This window comes from Thermobia domestica, chromosome 12 (genome assembly GCF_964235325.1).
Source record: "Thermobia domestica chromosome 12, izTheDome1.hap1.1, whole genome shotgun sequence".
Lineage (NCBI taxonomy): Eukaryota > Metazoa > Arthropoda > Insecta > Zygentoma > Lepismatidae > Thermobia > Thermobia domestica.
The window spans coordinates 40,303,721-40,322,162 of record NC_137465.1 but is presented as its reverse complement, the minus strand read 5'-3'; the positions used below and the strand labels follow the sequence as shown (position 1 = coordinate 40,322,162).

Sequence of the window (18,442 nt, the reverse complement as noted above, 5' to 3'; positions counted from 1 at the left end):
TTTTTTTTTTTTTAAAAATCATTAACTAAGTAACTGTAAAACACTATTCTTTAAAAATGCTTAAAAATACAAATGCAACATACAATTCAAATTTCAACATATAAATGCACATGTAGCTATCAAACTTCATTTATGCAATGGTGTTTATCAAAAACAATACTTAATTTACCCTTTTATACTAGTACTCATGGGCGCATCCATGAGAGGACCGCGGGGCCCAGACCCCCCAAAATTTCGTAACTCAACATACATTTGTACACTTGGTCAAAAAACTATCCTTGTTCAACAGGGAAATAATTATTGTAGCATGAAAATTTGATCTTACACTTCATCTGTACTCAGAAAAACATCTTCTTTCTCTTATAAAAACAATGTAGTTATATATTTTTTTCTGAAAATATAGGAAGTATTTTACAATTATTTATAATCTTTTCGGGTGCAGAATAATCCTTGTTCAATACTATACAGATGTAATGGCTTGTAGTGTTGAACTCACCCCCCCTCCCCAAACTTGTGTCCCTTCCAACAATAAATTCTGGGTGCGCAACAATGAATTGATATAGTTGTTTTATTCTCGGCAATAAAATGAAAGATACGGGCTCTATTGTGGCTAAATCCTTATAATATTTCTTCGCATATTAAGCTGTAAATCTATGTCTCATATAGATAAGGTACTGAAAAGGAATGCTAATATTAAACCGACCAATTTACCAACCATTCAATAATGAAAGATAAATATCAGTTGACTGCCTATTTTTCTTCTTCCTTCGTCTTTTGAAAAAAAAAAAAAACTAGACTGACTGACATACAGAGCTAAATCCCATCGTACAAAAAAAAAAAAATCCTGAAGATCAATTATCAATTGTTGGAAGTAGTTTGCAAAAGGATATATTTTTTATACATATATTTTTAACTCCCTTCTTTTGTGACTGCTTTAGCGGAAAGTCGTAAAACTTGCAACGAAGTATATTTTAAAAGAAAGAAAGAGTAAAAAAAAAAAAAAAAAAACTTGTGAACGGATGGTGCCAACGTGAGAAGGAAATTAAAACATCGTAAACAAGAGGAAAAGGAATGTATGAAGGAAATGAATAAAAAGAGGAAACGAAAAATTGACTTTCAAAAAAAAATTAAAAAATTGCTGACTGTAATGATAGCAAGCTTCAAGGGAAATAACAAATTGGTAGTTTAATATTGACTCCATGAGTAAAAATCAGTGACAACACCTTCCACAAAATAAAAATAAACGTCTTAAAGCAGCAATACATTTGTAATGTGATTTTGAGTGAAGAGTAAGTTATTATTATGCTTGACTTAAACAAGTTGTAGTGATTAGTTTCGAATACTTTAGACAGCAAAACCTTGTTAGTACAATGATCACGTTAGTACTACGAGAAACTTATACTGAATATATGTATGTGATATACTCACATATTCTAACACATTATACGATCTAGAATAAGCAAAATAGACACTTGTACATAATATTAATACCAAAAAGAAAAGCACAGCCATTTATTTATTTATTTATTTATTTATTTAGAGACATCCGATTCTTTTTTTCTTCTGATAGCAAAATTATGAACGGTTAATTCTTAGTAACTTCTACCAAGGACTTGGTTCCTGAATACAATATAAACTTACAAGTTAGTCAGTGTTATATCGAAGGGAGGGCTGATGAGGGTTGTTACACATTTCCCCCTATTAAGTCTTTCACATACCACTGAAAAGGAAAGTATTTCAGTTTTCTTACATCTTGGAACTGATACGATCTCTGTGTGCGGACCGTGGGTTAGAGTTATTTTATACGTTTGAGACACATCGGTTGCAAATGTTTAGAGGATGAAAATGGAGTACAGTATATACTCACTCACTGAACGCAACGAAACGAAGGAATTTATTATTATTATTATTATTATTATTATTATTATTATTATTATTATTGAAATTAAAAAATGTCGAATGTTACTTATAGCCATTTGAGTGTCCGAATCGTGCAAACTTAACTTATTGAATCCTAAATCGTGTGAAGCTTAAAGAAAATGTATAAACGACTGCTTGAAGCACAGGACTACATTGCATCACATATGCGGGAGACCAGGGTGAAAGGATCATGAAAATATAAAAGTAATTATTTTTTAAAAAAAAGAGTGTATTTATCTTCTCTTCCGATAGTAATACATACATTTTCAGCGTTTCTAATTTCTTCTTGTAATTAAATTAGATTAGAAATAATGAAGGTCCATAGTTAAACCCTCGTCATATGTCATTACATCATTTAATGGGTTACTCTTAAACTATTTTGACAATACCATTTAACTATTAAACTGCTTATATGATATATATTTTTTTTTTTCGAATATGGTAATAAGATTACCATTCAAAAACACTTAGGAGAAACTTACAAGTCAGCAGCACTAACTGTGGTACGTACAAATTTTCGGCTGAGAGATTAAATCTAGTTAAGTTCAATACATTTCTTAGCCTTGATTAACTGGGGGGTTCATGGGGACGTCAGCGGCATTCAGATTTATGTAGATGGCGATGAAAACACGAGGATTCCATCGGCTATCGAACTCAAACCCCAAATAAAGATCCGCACACTAGAGGTCTGCATGGGCTCGGGCCTACAAAGCATATATCACTTCGGGCCCAAGCCGGGTTCGGGTCGTGAATTTTAAATATACAACCATATTTCTCGGGCCTTTTCAGGCATACCTGCAAAATTAAACCTCTAATTGCTGTAAATAAATATACAATTTTGCATTAATTATTAGGTTTCTGTAATTCGGGCTTATTTCGGACTCATTTATCACATGAGCTCGGGCCGGGCTCGGGCCTAAATGTTAAAACATATTTCGGACTCGGGTCGGGCCTCATATTGTAAATTACGGGCCGGACAGGGCTCGGGCTAAAAATTCCGGCCCGTGTAGACCTCTACCACACGCATTTAAAAAAAAATGAATAAATGGTACTTTGAATAAAGCCTTCGTCAGCATACTCCTAATTCCTTTCCTGTTCGCACATGTATTTATCATCTTTTAACACTCTAAGAATAAGTAACACTAACTTTAAGTGAATTAAATTACGTACATTAGGCAATAATAATGAACTTGTATTATGGAAACATTGCCTATTTCTGTAACAGCATTTTTTTCCCTTTCAAATTAGCAATAATTTACCTCTAATTCTAATATGTTTGTTTCAGCTATGCGAACCAATCAAGAAGCTTCCCAAGTGCCGCTTCTTCCGGGACAACACGTGGACGCTCATCACCTATCCAAACAATATCACACAGCAAATAATGCATTGTCACTGCCCAAAGACATCTGTAGCTTACCTCATCAAGCGACAAGCATACCAAACATCTCTGGGCCTTGGATACAAATATTCCTTCGCATGTTCTCCTCAGAGCGTAAGTACAGCTGCACATACAAGTAGTTTAAAACAATAGGCTTTATTCTTCAACAACAACGTAAAAAAGAACTCCTTATTGTACAGAATGAATGAAAGCGCTCTTTTCAAACGTACATTAAAAAGAAAATAATAATAGATGCACGGGGCTTCTTCATTTGTAGGGCAGTCTTCGCACATCATGGACCAGGTCATAAGCATTTTTTTTTTTTAAACAAACCTTAAAGAACAGACAAGCTGGCAGCGGCACCCACATAGTCGTCCTCCACTCCTTTCTATCGTAGGCGATGAATAAAGCACTTGTTTTCATGCATTATACCACGTGTATTATGCAGAAATACGCTACACCTTCTAGTGTACTGGAAATAACAATGTACATATGGCCATGACAGCGTTGACATCCATGAAGAGCCGTGTGCTGCAACTGAAAACAAGTGTTGTTTCAAACAGGAGGCGCGGATTCAGGATTAGGCAAAGGAGGTTATACATGTCTATATGTCATTCTGTACATTGCAAATTAACGTGTCATTTTATGCTTTTTTAAATCTGAGCTCTAGAGGGTTGAAGTAATCCACTTGAATATATACAATTAATTCGAGGCAGATAGTGACTACAAACTAAGCAATTCCCTCGGAAATCCACATTTCTTTTGTTCTATACCTATTATTATTTTAGTGCATGATTTCTGATTCACATGAACTACGAACAGACTAGTTCACCATAAAATAAAGCAACAAATGGTACGCCATGGCCGCCGATCTTTGAGGACGACCCCTCTGTTTTCTTTGGCCCCTCTAGGATTTAGATATATTTATTTAAAATCTCATACCTGAATTCCCCTCCTCAAAGTTATTAAGGCTAGGCACGGCTAAATATCAATCGTGTTCTAATAGCTCACGTACTAACATCCATTCGATGTAAGTGTTGTAAACACGTTGCGGTACACGATTCTTATGCACAGAGTAAATGAGTGTGCCAACGTATTGACGGCCCACAGTGTTATAGGCAATGAAGCTTAAAACAGAAAACGTAGAGCAATCTTGACACTTAAAACAAAAATCTCCCTGTCTTCTCTTTTCTTCTTTGTGGGGTCGATTTTCTAATGAGTATTTTCCATAAAGCCCTGTTCCGGAATTATTCTCGTGTTAGATCTTTCTCCCTGAACTCATTCTTAACCATGTCCTCTATTTCCTTCTTGGTCTTCTTCTATCTTCCATTCCATCAACTTCCATTACCAGGACTCTTCTGACTACAATGTCGTCTGTTCCTCTCATTAGATGGCCATACTGTTGCAGTCTTCTTTCTTGGATCTTCTTAGATATCTACAACCTTGATTGTTCCCCTTACTCTCTCATTCCTCACTCTGTCTCTTCTTGTTATCCCACACATCCAACGTAGTATTCTCATTTCAGTAACATCCAATCTTTTTTCACACTTTTTTTTTGCCGTTTTTCTGCTCTGTAAATCATTGCTGGTCTACCCACTGTTTTGTAAATCATTCTTTTATTCTTTACCATGATCCTGCGATCTCACAGAACGACACATACTTTCTTCCAATTTTGCCATCTATTTTGTATTCTGTGCGATATTTTTACGTCCAAAACACTATTCTTGACAAATATTTAAAATGTCACTTTATTCAATCTTTCCTCTTGTAATCTTACTTCCTCATTTACTTTTCCGTTAAATTCGAGATATTCAATTTTCTTTCTACTAATTTTAGGCGTCTATAGTCCAAAGATTTTGCTCATCTTTCAACTTTCCATTCACCTTCTTCCCTGTTTGTATTGGGTAGTACAATATCATCAGCAAACGCCATACACCAAGGGGCTTCATCCCTCAAATCTTGAATTATAACATCCATGACAATACTGAACAGGTACGGGCTTAAGGCTGAGTCCTGATGTAATTCAACCCGAACACGAATTTTGCATGCTAATCTCACTCTTTACTTCTTACTTCGGTCCGTAGCTCCTTTCTTGTTTGCCCTAAAACGAGCGTCCTAAAGAAAGAATGAGAAAATTTCTACAGTTCGTACAAACATGTATCTATTACCCTGTATGTCCGATATAGCAAAACCGTTACAGCTTCTAGTTTTCAAATTTGTTTTGCTTATGCACTAGTTTAGGATCACTGCATTAACAGAACATGTAATAGGAGATATAGCGAAAGACCTTTTTCTCGATTTGTAATCTCCCGCTCAGAATATTAGTAAAATACCAGTATTAAAGTCGTAAACATCGAAACTTGATTATGGTTAGCTTATGCTTATTATGGTTAGCTTAGATAAATAAGCCCATGTCATCTCATTTATCTTATAATCAATAAGATTTATCTAACCTTATCATAAAAGAAATAATATTTCCATGTTATAGCTTTCAACTTTTTTTTTACTAAAAAAATTAATTTTGATCATTATAATTGATAACATGACCTTACAGTGCTCCATAAACAGAAAAATTGGTGTTCTTTCATTTACATAAAATTATAACGCTAAGAAATTTATAATTATAATATCAGCAATAAATGTAACGTGTAAGAGATGATCAAACGTTCAATATCAAAGAATTTCTGTATTAGTTAAGAGGAAACAATTGATGAAATATTAAGTAATGAAAGTTCTAAAACTTCTAAGAGTCTTCATCCCGGCGAAATTAAAATACCGCTAATTTTACAGTAATTATGTGATATCTTCAAATAGATAAAAGATAATCGAAATGTGGAACAAGAGCGCCCTAGACAATATTATTTTACATGAGAAACCGTTATCACGACTCACTTATCTGCTTTCGATTTCGAGCCATTTTGAAAATCGGCATTTATTTTCGCGTTTCTAAACAGCTGAAAACGGAAAGCCACTAGGTGACTTGTGATAACGGTACCTCACGCAAAATAATATTGTCTAGGGCGCTCTTGTTCCATATTTCAATTATCTTTTATCTATTTGAAGATATCACATAATTACTGTAAAATTAACGGTATTTTAATTTCGCCGAAATGAAGACTCTTAAATGTCTTCAAAATGTACTTCAAAATCTATCCGGGAAAATACTGGGAACATATTTTTGGCTGTAACAAACAAAAGAAAGAAAAAAGAAAAAAAGAAAGAAAGAAAGCATTGGTTTTATAGACTTAAATATATTTAAACTAGTTGTTGAACAAAACAATACGTTTATTGTATTTGTATATATATTAGCATGTAACAGTTTCGCCAACTATCCACTTTAGCCTCATCAGACACTATCAAGTGCCTTATATAGATCAGATCTGATGAAGCCAAAGTGGATTCATATGAAAAGTTCTGACCATATTTATGCTGTATAACTTTTCCATATATATATTTTATCTTTATAACTATTTAAATAATTTTTATTTTATTTCCGTACTTTGCCTGCAATTATCCATATCCTAAGAATAAACTCTACAACACAATCTGCATGTCACGGTGATTTCTAATAATAATTAGTCACTAATAGATGTCGCCACCTGCGCTTATGGGTATTAAGCTGTACAGGCAATTTCGCGATTTGAAACTACTGTCACGATTTAATTACACCTTAAAACCTGTATTGTGTCAATTTAATTATTCAAAATAAGTAAATAAATAAATGTAACCAATTAGTGCTTTTAATGAAAGCATGTTTTTAAGCTGTAGTGTACACGAGGCCAAAAGCTCGAGTGGAACGACTAGTTTTCTTATAGACAAACTACTGCAAACATGTTTCTTTGATAACATTTGCTTATGATAAACAAAAAGCAAATTCTTTCATTAACTCTTCCCTTACTTATTGTCTTGCAGAGGCTGCGCTGTCTAAGGAAGGAGCCCTGCAGATTATTCACCGTGAGAAAACGACAAGAGGTCGAAGAAGTCAATACAAATACTCTGTGTCAATGTCCACACGGCCATCATTGTCCGAGGCACCATACGGATGTAGCCGTAATCGTCGGGAAGACATATACTGAAGAAGGCATCAGGACATACAGCGGATATTGCCTTTGAAGGAGAGAGAGAGAGAGAGAAAAAAAAATGGAATGGATAATTCTCAATGAAATGGACAGTTGTTTTACAAACTGCACGGGAAGAAGAAGAAAAAAAAAAAGAATGAGTTGCTGGTTATATTCTCAGGCATTTTCCGAACGAATGATAGTGTGGTGACTTGAATGAAGACGTCAAAGATAAGTTCGTGTTCCTGATGGTTTAAAAAAAATGCTAAGGCAGTTTCTTAACTTGTGTACCTGATTTAATGGACATAAGCATTGTTGCTACTTACATGATATTAGTTCGCAAAAGAACGTTCTCGTTGTGTAGTATACGAACGTTGATAATTTAAAAGGACTTTAAGAAAGAAAAAAAAGAGCAGATGATTGTTTTAGTGAACCCTTTCTTTTGTACATTTAATATTCTACAGCGTAATTTTATTTTACTGTAGTAAAACGTACAGCCATTCGAAGTGAGTTTGCCAAAGTAATCAACGTTAAGTACGTTTTCCCGACAGTGCAAAAATCGTGACCTCAATTTTTTTTTGTATAAAGTCTGCATTAATGTACTGCCATATGCAAAACTTTCTCAGGAAAAGTTTCATATGTTTGCTATGCCAAATTTTAGTGTATGGTTACACCAGGAGCGTCATTTCAGATTTTGTTTGGGGGGAGGACAAGACCCCTTGATATAAGTGAAATTTCACGTTTTTCACTGACTCACTACTATTCTATTGATAAAATCTATATACATCTCAAACTGAGGGGGGCAATGCCCCTCCCTGCCCCCCAAATGACGCTCCTAGGTTACACAGCTGTAAATTTGCACCTATCAATCGCGCCATAAAACTAAAACACTTGTCTATGTATATGTATGTTCGTTTTTAATTAAGATAGAGTAAAATTTTATAATTTTTACCTATAAGGTAAATAATAATAATAAAATAGACCACTGTTACGTTTTTCATGTTTCAAAATGCTTGTTGTAAACTAAAAGTGTTTTATTTCACTCATTTTCACGATACGTGAATTGTGATCTCAAGAATACAATCTTTGTACAGTAAACATAAATTATGCAAAGCTAGTGTAAAGTTACAAAAAATGAAAATAAATAAATAAAAGTCTTGTATCATATTAGAAATCATATATTTTTACATCCATGAAATGTTGTGCTGTATCTATAAACTATTTGTGTTTGATTTTTCTAAAAATAAATAAAGCTTAAATAATAATTACTGTTATCTTATCAATATAAAATTTAAAACATCCACAAACTGACATACTTTATTAAAAAACAAACACTACAAAATGAATATTGGGTTCGGAAACCATTAAGTGAGGCGCAAACCCATAAGAAGAGTACCAGATATGGAGAGGATCAATGAAAACTTGACCCATGATCCACTGACCCACCACACACTCTGACCTACGACTCACTGGAACGACGATCCACCGTGACCCACTCTGACCCACCAAAACCCATCGTCATCAATTCTGATCCATGATCCATACCCAATCTCCACTGACTAAAGAGTTCACACTTGTAATAAAATAATGCTGTGAAATTATCACTAATCAGAGTTTTAAGTTCTACGGTCAATCGCTCAAGCACAGCTCTGTTACAATGGATCTGACCTTTATGATGTAAAATGGTAAACTGCTTGTCGTGTGCCATATTACGATGAATTTCAATTGAATTATCATATATATAATTATTTCCTTGTTGAATTACAGGTACTTTTCAGTGGAAAATAGGATGAAATTTGAGTCTCAAAACAGTCCAACGTACAGGAAAAAAGTGTATAACTTGACTGTGTTTCGAAAACCAAGTAGTAAGTTCTATTGCTATTATTAGAATCACAAAAAATCCAGAAGTACCCGAAGTTCTTTTTCACTTAGATATACTCATCTCAGGTAAGTAAATAGAAACAAATGAAAAAGAAAGAGAAAAGAAGGCCCTGAAAGTAAATCGTAGACAAATTCACCAATGTTGACTTACGATCCACTGACCCACTCCATCTATGGAGAGTACATTTCTCTCTGGCGCTGACCATGAGAAGAGAAATTTCTCATTACATCTCGAAAAAGAGACGAGAAATACGTTTTTAAATTCGAGGCGAGAAACAAGGCAATTCTCACATCGTTTTTGAGATAACAAATTTGAGATAATAAATCTCCTGAACAACACAAGTTGACCCAACTATTACATCTGAAACTGTGATTTATAGTATATAAATTGTATATAGATAAAGTGATAGTACGAACACAATTAGAGCATTTATCAACGTTTAAAGATACGAAAGTCGTTACACAAATACTCTAATAATAAATATTTATTTATTTAATTTATTTATTTATTTAACAATCACCAGGTACAGCTCAGAGGCCATTTTACACTGGATATACAACAATAACAATGGAAAGGATTTGGGAGGGTATCGGCCAGGGCCTGTTTAGTAGGTACCATCCCGGCATTTGCCTGGTAGGACTGAGGGAAACCCTGGAAAACCTCAGTCAGGATGGTCGGCAACGGGATTCGAACCCGCGACCTCCCGAATGCGAAGCCAACGCTCTACCACTTGAGCTACTTCGCTATTGTGTCTGGTCTCGATATCCAAAAAGCTTTTCTCATCAAATTTACATTTACAATGGGGGTAAATAAAGTAATAAGATTGGCAATCAGCAACACTGGTGACGTGGAACTAGGAGAGGAGTGGATGTGGGAACGTGCTACCTCGCTACTACAATATGGTTTAAATGTTGTTATATTACTTTCTTCGTGAACCTCTTTTGACGCGGAAGTATTTTCATAACTTTTGGGTGAAATTAAGAATTCGACATTTGCATGAATTCTCGCAACCAAAGACCTTTCGTTACGATGTTCATCTTCAACTGATTCTCTTCTTTGCAAAAGTTTCTTTTGTCACGTGTCCAAGTCTGAAGCAAACCCTGATCGCATACGATTGCTCGATATTTGTATCACTCATTGTCAGACCGTACACGCAAAATTTGCTTCACTAAAACAATCGCCATGGTCAACCAACATGACGCTAGCACGTTCCCACATCCACTCCTCTCCTAGTTCCACGTCACCAGTGTTGCTGATTGCCAATCTTATTACTTTATTTACCCCCATTGTAAATGTAAATTTGATGAGAAAAGCTTTTTGGATATCGAGACCAGACACAATTCGTCGAGACGAGACCAGACGAGACTTCTATCATATTTACGAGACGAAAAGCCTTATTTCTAGTCTGGTCTCGTCTCCTCTCAAGGGCAACACTATTCCTCTCCCCTTCCCCCACAAAAAATCCCGTAACTACGCAATCACGAAGGCTTTGAAAAGCTAAATCAACCAGCCTAGCTGTCGGGGATTTCCCCGCTGGTCTAGTGGCTATTGCGTGTGCCTTTGCTGCACAGGGTCCCGGATTCGATTCTAGGTCGGATAGCAATGAACGAATTAATATGGTTCAGATTCTATCTTAAAGTCCACCTTAAACGGGAAATCTGCTTCAGAGACTTTGATAGCCTTAGAAACAATTTTGCACCATCGAATTTTTGGCTCTTCCCAAAGCTGAAAATGGGCCTCAAAGGTACCCGTTTCAGCACCGTAGAAGAGGTCAAAATCCACGTGATGACTGAACTTCGGAAGATACCAAAAAAAAAAGTCTTTCGTCGGTGTTCCCAGCAATGGAAGGAACGATACAAGTATATGTGTTCCGAAAGTGCCTACTTTGAAAGTGATTAAATAAATAAGTACTTATATTGTGGTAATAAAGAGCTACAACGAAACTGAAGAAACGGTTTGACTTCCCCTCGTATATTAGAGTATTCGGAAATAACACCAAACTACTTCGGGAAATTAATCATCACACAAAAACATGAAAAAAGAAAGAGAGAGAGACTAACACGGGTGCAGAAATATGTCATTTTGGAGTTATATCCCATCCAAAACTGGTCGGAACGATAATATAAGGAGTCACAACAAGATAACGAAACGTCAGATTAAGTTCAGTTAAAGGATAATAGTGCTCGTTTTAAGTTTACATTCCATTAATATACTAATGGATATAAAATATATCTAGTTTTCAGTTCCTGATCTATTATCCCTCACGCCTAGAACACCTCATAAATGTCCTTCTATGGTTCGAGGCTAACCCTGTAGCTGTTCTTGTTCCTATTCTGCCTTCCACTATACACTTCCACTCGTTCATCTTGAAGACACTCCTGATGCATTTCCATATACAAGACGATGCACCCGACATCCCAGAGGCACAGGTTCTCCTAGACTATTTGGCGGATACCTATGTTGACCTGAATGCACCTTCCACCCGTTAATACAGCAATATTTGAAAGTTTACTCATTTTTTTTATATTGGATTGTTATTTGAATCCGCACGTTGTACTAATTATACTTTTATTAATGTTTCGTGGCAATAAGAAACCAATTTGATAACAGCAATAAAAGCACGAACCATGCCGAGGTTTAGCATTTCAGATTTAATTTGAAGTAGACATAAATCATCCCTATATTTACAGATTCATTCTACTTTTGTAGCAAGCACTGTCCGAGAATGCTGCTGCTGGAAGAAGGCAATTTAACTTTTCGGGGAAGATTGTGCAGACGTTTAGACAGTCGTATTCGGGTTCTTAAGAGGCCTCATCACTGCGAAATTAAAATACCACTAATTTTACAGTAATTATGTGATATCTTGAAATAGATAAAAGATAATCTAAAAGTGGAACAAGACCTCCCTAGACAATATTGTTTTGCGTGAGATACCGTTATCATGTTTCATTTATCTGCTTTCGATTTCCAGCCATATTGAAAATCGGCATTTATTTTCGCGTTTCTAAATAACTGCAACCGGAAAGCTACTAGGTGACTCGTGATAACGGTACCTCGTGCAAAATAACATCGTCTAGGGAGGTCTTGATCCACTTTTCGATTATCTTCTATCTATTTGAAGATATCATATAATTACTGTAAAATTAGCGGTATTTTAATTTCGCAGTGATAGGGACTCTTAAGAGTAGATTTAGGATTGGCGAGGTTGGCCTTATTCCAAACTTTAATGCAGTATCTCATTGCATTCATTCGGATAGTTTGAAACTGCAATCCAATGAAAAAAGGTGATATTAAGAGTCTCATCTGTATACTAAATTTATTACGTAAGATTCATTCTATTATTGTTCAACGCAAAGTATATAATTTTTTTATTTGTGTCTGTGTGTTTGAAATTCGTTTTTGTTGCAGTAAATCACAATTGCACCTGTGCAACAAGGCTCTATTGCGAGCCGCACCTCTTTGGATTTATGTTGGTGTTTTGTTCATTTCACCAAATATTTCTAATATTGAGGTGCTACCAAAACGTTTCATGTGATTCTGCGAAACAAGAATGGGTAAACTTGTCAAGGTTGCATAGCTTTAAGGCATTCTGCTAAACAGAGGGTAACCAAAAATTAAGGCTCTGAAAAAATGATTGAGTAAATTAAAAATTAGTGTCGGAAAAAGTAAGTTACAATTAATTTTAAAATTAATTGATTAAAAGTAAAATTAAAAATGACAATTTTCAATATTACATAACAAGAAAGAACTGTAAAAGCTAACGTAAAATTCAATGGTTAAAATTACTTATAGTAAAATGGGAAAACCAACGAAATATTATGAACAGTTAGTTTCCAAACAAAACTGATAATAAAAATGAAATTAAAATGTCATAAAACTTCGAGACAATTTTATCAATGCTACTACCTGAACCTGCGTTCTCTACACAGTGCATCATTCACATATGAGCATGCATCTCTTTGTCATTCTTCATAACATCTGTACATGTCCCTTTACAGACACAAGTGGAGGACGTCTTGATAAAAATCGGCAAGAAGTATCATAAAGGGGAGATTTTTTTTCGATTATTTTTTCAATATTTCGCACCGTTTACAAGATTTCAGCCTACTTGTGGTTGGAGTTTCTAATTCGTGTATGATCAGTGTTTTCTTTCTTCTTGCATGCATTATGTAATAAGCAAAAACATTAAAGCATTACCACACAATTAATTATAATGCCAGTTGCGGTGTTCATTGGGAAAAACACTCTAGGCAATAAACAGTCATCTTAGACTGGAGAAATGATTATCCTTCGTTTTTCATTACCATTAGGCCATGAAACAAACGCCCGAGAGATATACTAACCCCGTATACACATGTGTGGTTTTGGAATGTATAACTCGTAGTATATGATGCTTTACTTTTTAAAATTTCAATACTTCCAGTGTACTCCTAAAAAATGTAATAAAGAAATGTAAAACGGCCATTTTTTTAAAAAAATATTCAATTAGAACTGAACACTCTACACAAAATTTGCAATTGATTAGAGAAAACGGCATCTTTATAGAGCTTGTGGTTTCCGAGTATCATTGTCAAAAGAATTGGTCACAAACATATAAACGTCCACAAACATACAAACTTTTCTCGACCACAAACATATAAACGTCCACAAACATACAAACTTTTCTCGACCACAAACATATAAACCTAACATTTTAATATAAGACAGATAGATAATGGTTGGGCGCGCGCGCCTTTGGTGCACAGGGTTTCGGCTTCGATTCCTGATGGCAGACAATTGAAATTAGAACGCATTATGGTGGTTCGGCTTTAGGTTCGCGTCTCGATACTGAACTTCATTATCAACAACAGGTATTGATTAAACATAGTAGCAATGGTATGTATACGTAATATCAGTTTGATGTGAAGGTCGCAAGAGGTCTCATGACAACCCAATCCAGTGTAGTCATATCTAACATAGATAATTAATATTGATAAAAAATAATAAATAAACCGGAATGAAACTACTGAACACAGAAAATTATTGTACGTTACTTTTAATTACTATCCAGCTTTCACGGCTCACATAGTTGTAAAGTGAACTTTCTTTAGAAAAGATAATATGTGAATAATGTGAAAACAGGAATAATTTATCTTTAACCGGCATAAATATTTTACAACAGAAAATAGCATGTTTTTGTGAATGAGACGAATGAGTTAAGCCAGAAAATTTTACTATTTTGGAAAATTCCGTTTTTAATAGAAAATGCTTGAATAAGATTTTTTTTTTTGTATCACGTTAATCATGTTAAAGAACACAGTGATATCACCCGTAATTAACTGTATGACCGAAGGTCTAAAAGAATTTGTAATTTGCTCTTATCTAAAAATTATCGCGATTATTTCGATTTAAAAATATCCGGAAAATCGTTATAATACGGGTGCTTCCTTTGACACAATGAAACGATTTTGGACTATCTTTTTAATAATATAAAACATGAAAAGCAGAAAAGTAGAATAGAAAAGAAGTAGAAAAGAAGAAAAAGTTCAAAACCAGAAAATATTTATTTATATTTTAGTACGAGGGACGTTCGGAAAGTAATCTTCGATTGGTTAAAAAGAAACACCAAAGTAAATAAGAATAATTTATTTTACACCTGAAAACTATTTCTTTGCTTTATTTTTCAACATAGTTTCCATAAACATTCAAGCACTTATCATATCTCTGCACTAGCTTAGAAATTCCATCAGCATAAAAATCTCTCGACTGTGCCTTGAGTCAGCCTGTGACCGCGTCTTTCACCTCCTCATCATCACCAAAGCTCTGAGATCGAAGCCACTTCTTCATGATGAATGAAGAGATGATAATCAGGATTTTCACAAACTTTTCCATCAATTTTCTGAACGATTCACCAGTGACTACTGATGGCCTGTCACTCCTCTCTTCGTCATGAATGTTTGTTTGCCCATTTTTAAATGAATGAACCCATTCACGAATAACTCCTTCACTCATCACATTTGGTCCATACACGGTATTAAGTTCCCGATGAATAGCTGCTGCTGAATTTTGTTTTGCCGTAAGAAAATGTATAACAGATTTTCTATTACAGCACACATCTTGAGACGCTATAAAAGTGGAACTAGTGATCAGACAACCTTCACTCTACCACAGCTGGATGCAGACTGACCTACTGCGCGCGCACGCGTGTGCAAAGAGTAGCGCTGCTTCCACTACCTCACTCACAATGACCAATCGGAGGTTACTTTCCGAACGCGCCTCATTTGAGTATAATTGCACATATTCTAGAAGTAGGTAAAGAGACAACGTAACATGGTTGACTGCAATTTAATATGTGTTAATTGCACATATTCTAGAAGTAGGTACAGAGACAACGTAACATGGTTGAGTGCAGTTTAATATGTCTTTTTTAATGGATGAGGAAAGTATTTATCAAACGTAGATTTATAGTTTTACTAATTTATAATCTTTAAGGAAAGAACAAAAATGGTCATAAATCCAGGATAATGAGGAAAGATATCACATTCAATGCTTTTAAGCTACAGGAAAGCTTAAGCGATAAATAATAATGATAATTTAATGTTATATCGGTATTTATAATTTGTATCGAACAGTTGTTCCAGTGTTTACCTCGAACTGCTTGATGGAAGAAAAAAGAAAGAAAAAACAAAGATTCACAGGTCTGAATATCGTACACACTATACTCAACAAAATGACGTACTTCTTTCTTTGTACAAAATGTATAAGATGCTTCAGTTATTTTCTTTAAAGGTTATTTCTTTGATATAAAGTTTTTAATCAATCCAGATAAAATCAAGTTATTTAAACATGATAACTTTGGTTTCTTATCATGTTATTTAAACTTTAAAAGAGCTCAACTTTCAGGTCATTTTTGTGTGATGCCACTTACAAATATTTTGAAGTAATTCTATTAGATTCAGCGTCCTCAAATTTTGATATGAAAGGCGCAAGAAGAAATGTATCTAATCACTGACAGTTTTACTATTGTCATAAGAGGTAGTTCAAAGAGCCCAACTTCAAGGTCATTTTTCTTGTTATTCTACTAACGAATATGTTTCAAAACAATTCAATTTGATTCACTGCAATCAAATTACTATATATATTTTTTAAAAAAGCACAATTAAAAATGTATCCGAGAGTGGGCATTTTTACTATTGGCATGAATGATACTTTAAAGATCCCAACTTCGAGGGAACTCCCTCGTAGCTAAGCGATTAGAGTACGCGCCTTTGGCGTGGGAAACCCGGGTTTGGTTCCCGAAATAAGCTAATATGGTTCCGATCCCACGTTAAGCTGTAGCTCCACGTCTCATAGCCTCGCTGCTAAAAGGGACACTAAACTGACGCAACTGAGTTATTTTGAATTACTAAAGCAAAGCTAACATAAACCTGATAGTTATAACCTACTTAGGTAAGCAACTGTTTATTCTGTAAGATACATATTTTAGTTGTATTCGAGAATATGACTTCATAAAAGTGTAAAATACTATAAAATAAGGCGAGAAAGTGTAGTTAAAACAAAATATCCAAAGTGTAAAAGCACCAAATGCATAGCATCATATTGCTTACATATTGGTAACACAATTATGGAGTTACTGTAACGGAAATAATATGAATATGATACAGTGTGATTCTATTCACTACTTGTTTATTGTATTAATTTCACTTCAACGAGCTGCAAACTTGTTCGGTGGTAAATTGATTCGCGTTATTCTTCATCACACTTACATTTCAAAATCTTTTAGTATTTTTTTTTTCATATTTTATCCTGTCTGGTTTCTTTAATTACATTTTTTGATGTCATATTGTTTAATTAGCAACACTCAGTGCTACACAAAATTATTTGAACAGCAATCAAATTAATAGAGTATTTCGGAAAATTTTAAATTCAAAAAAGTATTCTGAAAATTTTCAGAAAGAGGCAAATGTTTAAGTAACTTATATGGATTTTTTTTTAAAAATTATTGTAAATAATTTACGTACATTTTCTTCCCAAAAATTATCATAATTATCAAAGAACATTTTAATTCCCGTGTTTCATACACTGATGTATAATACAATATTATCTATTGTCTCACAAGAGATGTGCAATAAAAATCCTAATTTCTGTTATATTTTAAAAGAGTAGTTCTTGCTTGTGTGAACATTTTATGCAATTTTCTGCAATAAATAAACGCATTATTTTTGCAACACTTTAAATATGTAAATATGCCATTTCAAGATTGCCTATTCAGGACTGAATGAGATATTAATTGATTTACGTCCTTTGCCAGCAGCTAAGGCAGAGAAGAAACTAAAAGGATGGAGCAGTGTGTTGGCAGAGATGCATCACGATAAGTAGAACAAAGACAGGTATTAAGACGTGAGCCTCTTCGGGCTACAAGGAAAGAGACTAGTACATATCTTGAAATTTAAGAATCTTGGATCGTACCTCGGCCGGATGGAGAATTACACATAAATACTCAACCCAGAATATAATCTGACTGGCTAAACTGGAGAAGGGTGAGCGGGTTGCTGTGCAACAAAAAAAAAAAAAAAAAAAAGTAAGCTACATGTTAAAAGGTCATGTGTATATAAAACGGCAGTGATATACAGTAGTGAAACACGGGTAATTACAAGGACTCAGGAAAAGAACTGGAAGTTGCGGACATGAGAATATTAAGATGGATGTGTGGTGTGACGAAGAAGGTAGTATAAAGAACGATTACATACGAGATGTTGTTAAAGTCGGGCCTCTGAGTAAAAAGTTTCAAGAATAGAGATTGAGAGGTCTGGACATGTAGAACATAGAAACGACGACTAAAAAGAAGTGGAAAAATTGAAGTACAAGAAAGAAGCAAGAGGAAAACATTCAAGATAAGATGGAAGGGCAGGATATGAGATGATCTGAAGGAAAGAGGAAGGGAAATATAGAACGTCCAGAATAGGAGAGAGTTTAGTAAAAAAATTAAGGACGAGAACGACCACCGCACATATGGATGGGAAAAGGCGGAGAGAAAGAAGAAAAAAAATGAAATATTCCACTCTAACATCCCACGCTGTGCCCGATCGACTGAGAGAGAAGATGATTAAAGCAAGTGAATGATGATGGAAGAATTGGTGGAATAAAAAGTGAGAGGAAACAGGAGTAACCAGAGAAAACCCAGGGACACAATTTTGTCTACCACAAACTTACTTGGCCGGAGAT

The 18,442-nt window shown here is 34.7% G+C and overlaps 2 protein-coding genes across 4 annotated transcripts in view; one reads left to right on the top strand and one right to left on the bottom strand.

Moving 5' to 3' along the window:
* aos (protein argos) overlaps positions 1-8,615 on the top strand; it is a 67,633-nt gene extending 59,018 nt beyond the window's left edge. The window contains exons 3-4 of the mRNA XM_081733626.1: positions 3,206-3,412; positions 7,211-8,615. Coding sequence (XP_081589752.1) covers positions 3,206-3,412; positions 7,211-7,411 — 408 coding nt within the window. The 3' untranslated portion in view covers positions 7,412-8,615. The remainder of the gene's footprint in view (positions 1-3,205; positions 3,413-7,210) is intronic.
* LOC145666417 (elongation factor-like GTPase 1) overlaps positions 1-18,442 on the bottom strand; it is a 642,062-nt gene that overhangs the window by 94,387 nt on the left and 529,233 nt on the right. The gene's annotated exons all lie outside the window — the stretch shown is intronic.